Raw genomic sequence first — 12,058 nt, 5'->3', positions numbered from 1 at the left:
AAAAAAAAAAAAAAAAAAAAAAAGAACATTTATAGTATTCATAAGCTATAAAAACAATAAAACAAACATGTACTTTTTGCTATAAAAACAATAAAACACACATGTACTTTCCCTACAGTTTAAGTAAACTATTAATAGAATGTTTTGAGACCCCATGTCCACACTTCCATACTTCATATGTCTACCCTCTCTAGGCCCTCCAAACACCAGAGGTATATAGTATATTTAAAAAATGAACACAAATGCTCACCTTAGCTCTATCGTATATTAATCATGAATTCATAAATGCAGACTATATAAGCAAGCAGAAGGAGGTAGGTTCTATCCATAATCAACAGAAAAATTATTTCCTATAATCAAGTAATTACTACTACTAGTATTTTAATTCTCTGAGTAGCTTTAAGAGTGAATTAATGGTCAGGCGCGGTGGCTCAAGCCTGTAATCCCAGCACTTTGGGAGGCCGAAACGGGTGGATTATGAGGTCAGGAGATTGAGACCATCCTGGCTAACACGGTGAAAACCTATCTCTACTAAAAAATACAAAAAGAAAAACTAGCTGGGCGAGGTGGCGGGCGCCTATAGTCCCAGCTACTCGGGAGGCTGAGGCAGGAGAATGGCGTAAACCCGGGAGGCGGAGCTTGCAGTGAGCTGAGATCCGGCCACTGCACTCCAGCCTGCAGCCTGGGCGGCAGAGCGAGACCCTGTCTCAAAAAAAAAAAAAAAAAAAGAGTGAATTAATTCCCACAGTTGTTTGATGACTCCTAGAATATGAGGTGCATTTCTTCAGTTGCATGCAATCTCAGGAATGGAATGGACTTTAGTCAAAATGTCCATTATGTCTGCATTCCTTCTGCAATATCCCCCAAATAAATGGTTATCTAGCCTTGGTCTTACTATCCCCAGGAGAAGATGACCTACTATCTAATGTAAAGCTATCTATGCCATTCTGTTATACTTAGGGGAAAATCTTTTCTTTATACATACTAAATTGAAATCCGTTTACCTGGCACTTCCATTCCCATTCATGTATATGTCTCCTTGCCACGCATAAAAAATAAGGCTTTCAAAATCTTTTTTTTTTGAGACAGAGTGTTGCTCTGTCACTCAGGCCGCAGTGCAGTGGTGCAAGCTTGGCTCACTGCAACCACCAACTCCAGTGTTCAAGTGATTCTCCCACCTGAGGCTCCCGAGTAGCTGGGTCTATAGTCACACGCCACCACAGCCAGCTAATTTTTTTTGTAGTTTTAGTAAAGACAGGGTTTCACCATGTTGCCCAGGCTGGTCTCGAACTCCTGACCTCAAGTGATCCTCCCAAAATGCTGAGATTACAGGTGAGAGTCACCACACCTGGCCAGCTTTCAAATGCATAGGCCTTTATGTCTCCTGTGAATTTTCGCTGGATGACAAATATACAACTCTTGACTCTTCTAACATGGTTTAGAACCCGATTTATCATCCTGATTTCCTATATCTTCTAATTTGTCTATACCCTCTAAGTATATTGTCCAGAAGTCAACTGAAATCCAGTTCAAGTCTAATTATCAATGCAATACTAACAAAGATACAATATCTCAAAATAAAGTCACGATCAAAACCTCCAAATCCATTTCATAAATGCAGCTTTTAAGCCACATCTTCCTTATAAAAGATTTATGAAATATATATAATATTCCTTCCAACAGCTGAAATCAAATGAAAGAAAAACTAATAGCAGCACATCGTGGCAAGCAATATGACAGAGTTAAGCAAATAGAGGAAGGGGCCTTCATTCAAAGAAGGAAGGAAGTCAGGAAAGGTTCTATACTGGGCAAATTACTCAACTTCCCTGTACCAGTTTCCTAATTTGAAAAAGGCAGATAATAACTGAATATGCTATAGGAGCTGTTATGATGATAAAATGAATTAACATATTTAAAGTGATCAGGACAGTGCCTGGCACAGAATGGACACTTCAGACATGCCGCAATTATGAATTCTGCGTGCAAACATTTTTGCAGTGTTAGAGACGATGAGGAAAAAGACAACCTTAAAAGAAAAGGACAATCTTATTTGGGTTAGTATGAAAACCTGGAGCTCAGGAAAAAGAGACTACAAAAAATAACAATAAATTAGATAGTAGATAAAGCACAGATATGAAAAATTGTTCAAATTGTTAGAATATTACATAAACTTAGTTGATAAAGCAGCAGCAGCAGCAGGGTTTGACAGAACTGACTCCAACTTTGGAGGAAGTTCTACTGTGGGTAAAATGCTATCGAACAGCATTGAATACTACAGAGAAATCTTTTGTTCAAAGAAGAGTCAATCAACTGGGCAAATTTCATTCTTGTGTTTTAAGAAACTGCCACAGCCACCTTGACCTTTGGCAACCACCACTGTAATCAGTTCGCAGTCATCGACATCAAGCTAAGATCCTCCATCAGCAAAGATCAGAATGCACTGAAGGCTTAGATGATCATTAGCATTTTTAGCAATAAACTATTTTTTTATTTTTTCTTTTGAGACAGAGTCTCTGTCACCTAGGCTGGAGTGCAATGGCACGATCTCGGCTCACTGCAACCTCTGCCCCCCGAGTTCAAGCTATTCTCCTGCCTCAGCCTCCCAAGTAGCTGGGATTACAGGCATGTGCCACCACGCCTGGCTAATTTTTTTTGTATTTTTAGTAGAAACAGGGTTTTACCATGTTAGCTAGGCTGGTATCAAACTCCTGACCTCAGGTGATCCACCTGCCTCAGCCTCCCAAAGTACTGGAATCACAGGTGTTGTAAGCCACCACACCCAGCCAACAATAAACTATTTTTAAACTAAGGTATATACATTGTTTTGTAGACATAATGCTCTTGCACACTTAATAGACTACAGTATATGTATGTGTAAACATAACTTTTATATACACTGGAAAACCAAAAAAATCTGTATGACTCACTTTACTGCATGATATTCCTTTACTGCAGTGGTCTAGAACCAAACCCACAGTTATCTCTGAGGTATGCCTTTATAGGGTCAGGGAACAGAGCAGTATACTGAGAAAACTGAAACCTTATGTTTCAGACCGAAAGAATTTTCTAAGCATTGCTTAAGCTATCCATTTCTTAGTTTCCCAATGTATGTTAGCAATATTAAAGCTATGAAGAGACTTTTAGTAAATTTTTTTTTTTCATAGAGGCAGGGTCTTGCTATGTTGGCCAGGTTGGTCTTAAACTCCTGGCCTCAAGCAATCCTCTCACCTTGGCCTGCCAAAGTACTAGGATTACAGGCGTGAGCCACCTCACCTGGCCAAATTTAACTCTTTAAAAACTAGCATTCCACCAAATTTGACTACAGAGTTCTCCTTTTAAGTTATCTCTATCAACATCATGAAGAACTAGTGTTCTTTCCTTGTATCTCATTTGGAGTATTGTAGTAGACATTTCTCTCACTGATGAAGGCAATCCAATGATCATAACCCTTTGAGTAAGAGCTTTCAAGCTATTACAAATCTACCTAAAAATAATCTTTCAGTCTAAATTTCTCCCCATCTTGTCCACAAGAACACAGTGAAACTCTCATCTTACTGATATTCAGAACATTGTCCCCTGAGGAAAATAATCTGCCATCTTACCTTGATCATTCATACTATCCATTATTGTCATTAATTTCTTTAGCCTTGCCATTGACTCCTGTTCATTTCCTTTGCTCATAAAATCTGTTCCAAAACCAGGGATCATCCCCTAAAACAGATTTAAACATAAAGTCAATAATAGCTTAAGATTAATAGTTCAAAATGTCCACATTTAACTATTAGGTTTAATATTGACACTAAGTCTTAAGATACCTATTTTTACCCAAATGTAAAAATAATTAAAGCAAGTGTATCTATTCTTAGAAAATTTAATAAAAACAAAAGAAGGTATAAACTTTTAAGGATAACTAACCAAGATCTGACTGAAGGGGCCCATTTTCATGATATTTTGAAATTGCTCATACATGTCTCGCAACGTAAACTGACCTGAAATACAATATAAATAATTTGGATATATTACAGCATGTACATTTCCATTCAACAAAACTAATTTCATCCTTAATCACGAATTCATCTTGAAGCATACTTATAAAATATACAATCAATAAATATTCACCAAGCAGTTACCATGTGCAAGATGACAGGATGAATTCTGGGGAGAATATATAGACACATAGGCAGGTCCTATCCTAGAGAAGCTAACATTCTATCTGAGAAAACACATATACAGACACACAAGAAACCTGAAAACAAGGCACATAAACTATCCCTGCTAGGATGAGTAAAATTTTAAAGGTTGACAATATCAAAAGTTAAAGAGGATGTGGACCATAAAGAACTGCCATATATTGTTGGTGACAGAATAGCAAAACACTTTAGAAGATTGTCTGGAGTTTCTTAAATAGCTTAGGGATCTATGAACAGGAAAATGGATGCCTGTGGAAAAAATACTATTCAGCAATAAAAAGAACAAACTATAGATAAGTACGACTACATGAATGAATATCAAAATATGCTTAGAGAAAACAGATTGGAAAAAAAAGGATATATTCAGAATTTCTTTATTTTTTTAAGAGGGTTGTGCTCTATCACTGAAACTGGATTGCAGTGGTACAGTCATAACTCACTGGTAGCCTCAAACTCCTGAGCTCAAGTGACCCTCCCACCTCAGTCTCTAGTGTAGTTAGGACTATGGATGCATGCCACTGGATTTTTCTAAGAGATATGGGTCTCACTATGTTGTCCAGGCTGGTCTCAAACTCCTGGTCTCAAATGATCCTCCCACCTTGGCCTCCTAAAGCACTGGGATTACAGTATGAGCCACCATGCATAGCCCAAGACTTCTATAATAAGAAGTATTACTGGGAAAGGGCATAAGCAAACCTTTTAAAGTAATGGAAATGTTGTTTCTTGATTGGGTGTGGGTTACTGTGCATTTGTTAAAAAAATAAAGATATCCTTAGGATTTGAGCATTTCATTGTATGTATATTAATCTAAGCTTTAAAAACAGAGATGGGATAAGCCAAAAGAGAAAGTATTTTCTATTTATGTCCTAAAGATAAAAAGAGAAAAGGTATTTGATTCAGGCATTCTGAATTTGAAGTGGCAGTACAATATCTTAAAAGAAACGTTACAGCAGGCAACTAGAAACGCAGAATTAAACAGTGGAAGAGAGGATTACGGTTGAAATACATATTTGGCCATTTATACAGAAGTGATAATTAAAGCTAGGATAATATAAGAAGTCTACAGACATGGAACTTGGAGTATGAAAACAGAAAAGGCAGAAAACACTTAAATATTAGGAAACAAGGAAAACAAGAAAGGTCACTACATGTGGAAATTAGAAGACCCTTGGAGATCTCAGAATGAGTAGAATATTAGGAACAGAAACAAAAATGTAGAGACTTCAGGAGAGTCAGGAGTAAGAAAGGAAACAGAGTAGGAATATACACCGAGCTTCGTAGTGCTAGCAGAAACAGTGGTAGGATTATTCAAGATAGAAAAAGGAAGGAGTGGCCAGGCATGGTGGCTCATGCCTGTAATCCCAGCACTTTGGAAGGCCGAGGTGGGTGGATCACCTAAGGCCAGGAGTTCGAGATCAGCCTGGCCAACATGGTGAAACCCCATCTCTACTAAAAATAACAAAATTAGCCAGGCGTGGTGGTGCACACCTGTAGTCCCAGCTACTGGGGAGGCTGAGGCAGAATTGCTTCAAACTGGGAGGTGGAGGTTACAGTGAGCTGAGATTGTGCCAATGCACTCCAGTCTGGGCGACAAGAGTGAAACTCTGTGCCAAAAAAAAGAAAAGAGAAGAAAAAAAGGGGCAAAGAAACAGGCAACGAAGTATAAATTCATTCATTCAATAGTTACTGAAGGCCTACTATGTGCCAGACACTGTGCTAGGTACTGTGAACATAAAAGATGAATAACACAGCTATGACCTCTACCTTCACTGTCAAGCAGGAAAAACAGACATCAAATAATTGTGGTCAATAATACAAAAATTAATTGTAGGAAGTGATAGAAACATCTGTCAGAAGGTTCCAACTCAGTCTAGGGTTCAGGTGAAATGTCCCTGAAGAAGGACATTTAAGGAGAAATCTGCAGTATAAGTAGCAGTTAGCCATCTTGGCCAGAGATGATGGCAGAGGTAAGAAGAGAGATAGAGGGACAAGCAAAGGCAACAGCCCAGATGTGAGACAGGAATGTACATTTGAGAAACTAAAGTCCAGCATAGCTGACACAGAGAATACTAAGAACAACAGTGCTAAAACACCACATGGAAGATGTGAGCTAGATTGTAAAATCAGTTAAAAACTTTATAAGGGCAATAGAAAGCCATTAAAGAATTTTAAGAAGAGCAGTAATGGGATCGGATTTGCAGTTTTGAAAGATTATTTTGGGCTGTAGTATGAAAAAATACATCAAAGAGGAAGAGTACAGGAAGCTGGAAGATCTGTTGAAAGACTTACAATAAGAAGATCTAGGAAAGAGATGAACTAGCATAGTTTAGTTGTAGGGCGGCTACAGAGAAGGGGATGGAATGGAGATATTTAGGAGGTAGGAACACTAAGACTAGTTAACTGATGGAGAAAGGCAGAGTGAGGAAGAAATAATAATGACACCCAAGTTTCTGACTCTGGCAACAATATAAATGATGTTAATATTCATTGATGAGGCAAAGAGGTGAGAGGTTGGGATGGGAATAAGGATATGCTGAATTTGAGATGTCTATGAAACATCCAAAATGGTCTAGTAAACAGATACATGAGTCTGAAGCGCCTGAGAAAGATGACTTAGAATGATCCCTGAGAAAGACTAGCATTTAAGAGAAAGGTAAAGGCACAATTATCTGGTAAGATGAGTGAGAAGAAGCAAAGAGGCAAATAGTTGCTATGGTAATTAAAGATTATTTTTAGAACAACTGGAATGGTCGAGAATAATATACACGGAGTGTTTATGATGTGCCAGACATTGTACACGCATTGGTGAATGCAGACTTCACAACCATATGAAGTAGTTAGTATTATGTACTTTTTATAGATGACAAAATTGAGGCTAATTTCAAAAAGTTATACAGCTGAAAAATAGATCAGAGATACAAACACCGGTATGTTATATTTAAGACCCTGAGCTCCTAATCGAGTAATATCCTTCTCTACAGGAGGGGTCTTTCATGTGGGGTAAAGAAAATGTGGTATATTTAATTTCATCCTTGTGTTCTAACTTACTTTTAACCTGTTTAACTTCAAGGAACCAGCCAAGCACAGTGGCTCACACCTGTAATCCTAGCACGTTGGGAGGCCGAGGTGGGCGGATCACCTGAGGTCAGCAGTTCAAGACCAGCCTGGCCAACATGGTGAAACCTCATCTCTACTAAAAATACAAAAATTAGCCAGGCCTGGTGGTACATGCCTGTAATCCCAGCTCCTCAGGAGGCTGAGGCAGAAGAATCACTTGAACCCAGGAGGCAGAGTTGGCAGCAAGCCAAGATTGCACCACTGCACTCCAGCCTGGATAACAGAGTGAGACTCCATCTTAAAAAACAAACAAACAAACAAACATTTCAAGGACCCTAGTGAAAGCCTTGATTTTAATCTTAATTTTATTACAATAAAGAAAATAAAAACACTGAATTCTGTAACTGCTCAGGCAGCTAGATTTTAAATGATTTGCATATAAATCATCTAAAATAAGCAGAAGATCTGACTCTACTAGATATTATATTTCAAACAACTTAATAGTAACTTTATTAAAAAAAAGTCAATGGAAGACATCTGAGATGAAGTGCTTTTTTGTCACTCATATACCATGTTTCAACTTCTCTATAAGTGCTTCATTGTCATCCAACTTCAACTCGTTGACTTTATCTATCAGTCCTTCAATGTCGCCCATACCTATAAGATGCAAAAAAGAAAAATTAACAGCTAATACTATACCCTGCTTTACATTATACAAAACACACTCACATACATAATAACCTTGTGAGGTTATTATGATAGGTATTCTTACTACACTACACAAATGAGAAAACCGAAGCTAAGAAAGTTAAGTGGCATGGCCAGGCACGGTGGCTTATGCCTGTAATCCCAGCAGTTTGGGAGGCCGAGGTGGGTGGGTCACCTGAGGTCAGGAGTTCGAGACTAGCCTGGCCAACATGGTGAAACCCCGTCTTTACTAAAAATAAAAAAAAATTAGCTGGACCTGGTGGTGCACGCCTATAATCCCAGCCACTTGGGAGGCTGAGGCAGGAAAATCGCTTGAACCCAGAAGGTAGAAGTTGCAGTGAACTGAGATCCCGCCATTGCACTCCAGCATGGGTGACAAGAGCGAAACTCCATCTCAAAAAAAAAAAGGTAAGTAGCAACAAACAAGTTGCAAAGCAGGGAATGCAGCCCAGGGTTTAACTCCAAATTCCATGCTCTCTAACTATACCACCTTGAGACATTGCCAAAGTATTACTGCCCTTACATCTACTATTATTAAAACCACTTGTTTTTGTATTGTGCTCTAAAACTTTTCCAAAGAACTTTCTACTAGATACCTCATTTTACCACTTTCACCACAGAAAGCAGATAAGCATTATCTCTATTTTACAGATAAGGAAAGTAAGTCATAGAAGGAAATGATGTTCTTAAATTAGTGAGGACAGAATTAAAATCCTATTTTGTCCTAAAGATACATTGTATTTCTTGGAGATTTGTCTATATCACCACCACTGTACATACCAAGAAGTTTGCTAATAAAAGGCTGTGTTTTGAAAGGTTCAAAGTCATCTATATGTTCCCCTGTACCAATGAAAATAATCGGACTTTTTGTGGCAGCAACTCTGGAAAAAAAAAAGAAAATATAAAATAACCTCAAAAGAGCCCCACAAATTTCCAGCAGATCTGATATTTGAAGTGAATCCGCCTCCAAAGCTAATTAGACAAAGGTACAAAACTCAAGTTTCATTTCGCAAGATGTAATAGAACTATATTAGACGGGCTCCAAAATTATTTCTATTTAAACTTCCTTTACATACCATATTAGGCTCACTATTGAAACATATTTTAAATGATCAATATGAAAGCTATAAACACATACCCTTCCCCATACAATCCCAAGACAGAGGACAACAGTACCAATGATACTTACGCACTGAGCGCACCACCTCCTTTTGCATGGCCATCAAGTTTTGTCACTATTACTGAGGCTACATCTACTTTATCTTTAAAAGCCTTAGCCTGGGCTTCACAAGCCTGCCCAATGGAGGCATCCATCACATAAACAATGTTATCAGGTTGCTAGAAAGTTTAAATAGAAAAGATACTTTAGAAAAGATTTTTATTGATCCTAAGCAAATGTCATCATTAGAAGCTACAAAACAATATTTAGAGCCAGGCACGGTGGCTCATGTCTGTAAGCTCAGCGCTTTGGGAGGCCAAGCCGGGTGGATCACCAGAGGTGGAGTTCAAGACCAGCCTGGCCAACATGGTGAAAACCCTGTCTCTACTAAAAATACAAAAATTAGCATACAAAAATTAGCCAAACGTGGTGGCAAGCCCCTGTAATCCCAGCTACATGAGAGGCTCAGGCAGGAGAATCACCTGAACCCGGGAGGCAGAGGTTGCAGTCAGTTGAGATCATGCCACCGCACTCCAGCCTGGGCAACAAGAGTGAAACTCCATCTCAAGAAAAACAAACAAACAAAAAAAAACCCCCACAATATTTACAACATAAATAATGGTTCAATCCATAAATATTTGTTGAAGTACTATGTATTATTGGGTACCATCTAGGTCCTGAGAACAAAAAGGTAAATGAGAAAATATTTGTCCTAAGAAACTTGCATTCTAGTCAGAGGACATAGATAATACATAGATAAACATTTCAGATGTGTAACAACTAAAATGGGATACAGAGTATCAGTTTTGAAGTATGGGAGGCATCTTCTAGTAGGGCAGTCAGGGAAGGCCTCTCTGGACCTAATGTTTGAGCTGAGACCTGAATAAAAAGGAAAAAGTTATGCAAAGATTTGAAAGAATGGCATTCTAGGCAAAAAAAGTGCAAAGGGAAATCAAAGCAGAAGAGTGTATACTGAAAACAAAATGGATAAAATACACTTGAGGCTATTTCCCTTAGATCTGCTCAAGTTGGTCAAAATAACAACATAAATAAAAAGAAACTTGTTAGCATTAACCACAAACCAAAGAATTACTGCTAATACTCCAATGCCAAGACATGGGTTCCTAAATAATATATGCTGCAGATATCTATAAACTGCTTCTCCTCCCCCAAATTATTTCCATCACACTTTTAAAGAGACACGAAATAATATTTTTTTAATGCTTCATTTTGGAAAATTCTCAAAATTCACCTAAATATTTCCAACTGAATTTTTAAAAAGGAAATTCATCAGACATGAAAGGCTAATTACTAATTTTTTTTTTTTCAGATGGAGTTTTGTTCTTGTTGCCCAGGTTGGAGTGCAATGGCATGATCTCAGCTCACTGCAACCTCTGCCTCCCGGGTTCAACCGATTCTCCTATCTCAGCTCCCAGGTAGATGGGATTACAGGCACCCGCCACCACGCCCAGATAATTTTTGTATTTTTAGCAGAGATGGGGGTTTCACCATGTTGGCCAGGCTGATCTCGAACTCCTGACTTTGTGATCCATCCGACTCAGCCTCCCAAAGTGCTGGGATTATAGATGTGAGCCACTGCACCCAGGCTAATTACTAATTTTTAAACGTCTTCTTATGCATACTAATAGGATGATTAAGTGAGAAAGGAAATTATTTTTTCAAACCTATGAAAAGTTTATATTTAACGGAGAGCAAAAATGATGAAATTAAGTCACTACCACACAGATATAGGTGCCCAAAACAAATTATATTGGTCATATACTCAATCCGGTTTTATAATTAAATTAACCAAAGTCCTAATATTGTTTCTACGTTGAAAGCTACTTACTATAGCATTAGCAACTTGAAGCATTTCTTCAAATAAAGAGTCTTCTTGTTTATGGCGGCCACTTGTATCAACAATAATAATTTCAAAATTTTCATTTTTAAATTTCTCTACTCCTTCAGAAGCAATGATAACAGGATCCATTTCTGTATAGCTATATAACATGGACAAATTATTTAACAAAACGGCAAAACTTCCAAATATTACTAATTCAGAAATTGTTAGTTTACCTTTAATCTATTTTGAAAAAGCCAAAATGACCCCAATTTCAATTTAGAAGAAGAAAATCTACAAAGTATTAAATACAAAATCTACTTCTAAAAAAGCATGAAGCATTATCCAATTTTCCAATTCCAAAACCCAGTATGATTCTATCACACGTCTTCTCTGAATGAACTGTGTCTCCTTCAAATTTATTTTTTATATTTTATTTAATAATTGAATTCATGTTCACAGCGTTTCACACGTTTTTCCATTTAATATCCATTTGGAAGCATTTTATGAAACCAGTAGATATTCTTGTAACAAGCCTGAGCAATATAGTGAGATTCCACTCTACAAAAAAAGAAAAAAAATCTAACTGGCATAGTGGAATGCACCTGTAGTCCCAGCCACTTGGGAGACTGAGGCAGGAGAACGACTTCAGTCCATGAGTTTGTGGCTGCAGTGAGCTTATGATCAAGCAACTGCACTCCAACTTGGGCAACAGGGCAAGACCATGTCTCTTTAAAAATAACACGGGGTGGAGGGGGAGGCTGAGGTAGGAGAATGGCGAAAACCCGGAAGGCAGAGCTTGCAGTGAGCTAAGATCCGGCCACTGCACTCCAGCCTGGGCGACAGAGCGAGACTCTGTCTCAAAAAAAAAAAAAAAAAAACCACGGGGGAAAAAAGAAAAAATATTTCTGTAAAACATAACTTTGAGGTTATACAGCATTCTATCAGATGGCTATATTGTTTATTAAATAATGTCCTCCTATTAGACATTTGACGTTTTTCCCATTTATTTTCTTTCTTTTTTTTTTTTTGAGACAAAGTTTCACTCTGTCGCCCAGGCTGGAGTGCAGTGGCGAGATCTCGGCTCACTGCCACTTCTGCCTC

General features: G+C 38.0%; 1 protein-coding gene across 3 annotated transcripts in view; it reads right to left on the bottom strand.

Moving 5' to 3' along the window:
- The window catches only part of SRP54 (signal recognition particle 54kDa), a 47,017-nt gene that overhangs the window by 7,857 nt on the left and 27,102 nt on the right, over window positions 1-12,058 (bottom strand). For all 3 annotated transcript variants that reach the window (XM_011959455.1, XM_011959457.1, XM_011959456.1), the window contains 6 exons: window positions 10,964-11,114; window positions 9,145-9,293; window positions 8,736-8,836; window positions 7,818-7,904; window positions 3,916-3,989; window positions 3,603-3,711 (listed from right to left, as the gene is read on the bottom strand). In XM_011959455.1, the coding sequence (XP_011814845.1) occupies window positions 3,603-3,711; window positions 3,916-3,989; window positions 7,818-7,904; window positions 8,736-8,836; window positions 9,145-9,293; window positions 10,964-11,114 (671 nt within the window). The remainder of the gene's footprint in view (window positions 1-3,602; window positions 3,712-3,915; window positions 3,990-7,817; window positions 7,905-8,735; window positions 8,837-9,144; window positions 9,294-10,963; window positions 11,115-12,058) is intronic.

Source organism: Colobus angolensis, unplaced genomic scaffold, assembly GCF_000951035.1.
Source record: "Colobus angolensis palliatus isolate OR3802 unplaced genomic scaffold, Cang.pa_1.0 Scaffold494, whole genome shotgun sequence".
NCBI classification, from domain to species: Eukaryota; Metazoa; Chordata; class Mammalia; order Primates; family Cercopithecidae; genus Colobus; species Colobus angolensis.
This window is presented reverse-complemented; position numbering and strand designations above follow the sequence as displayed.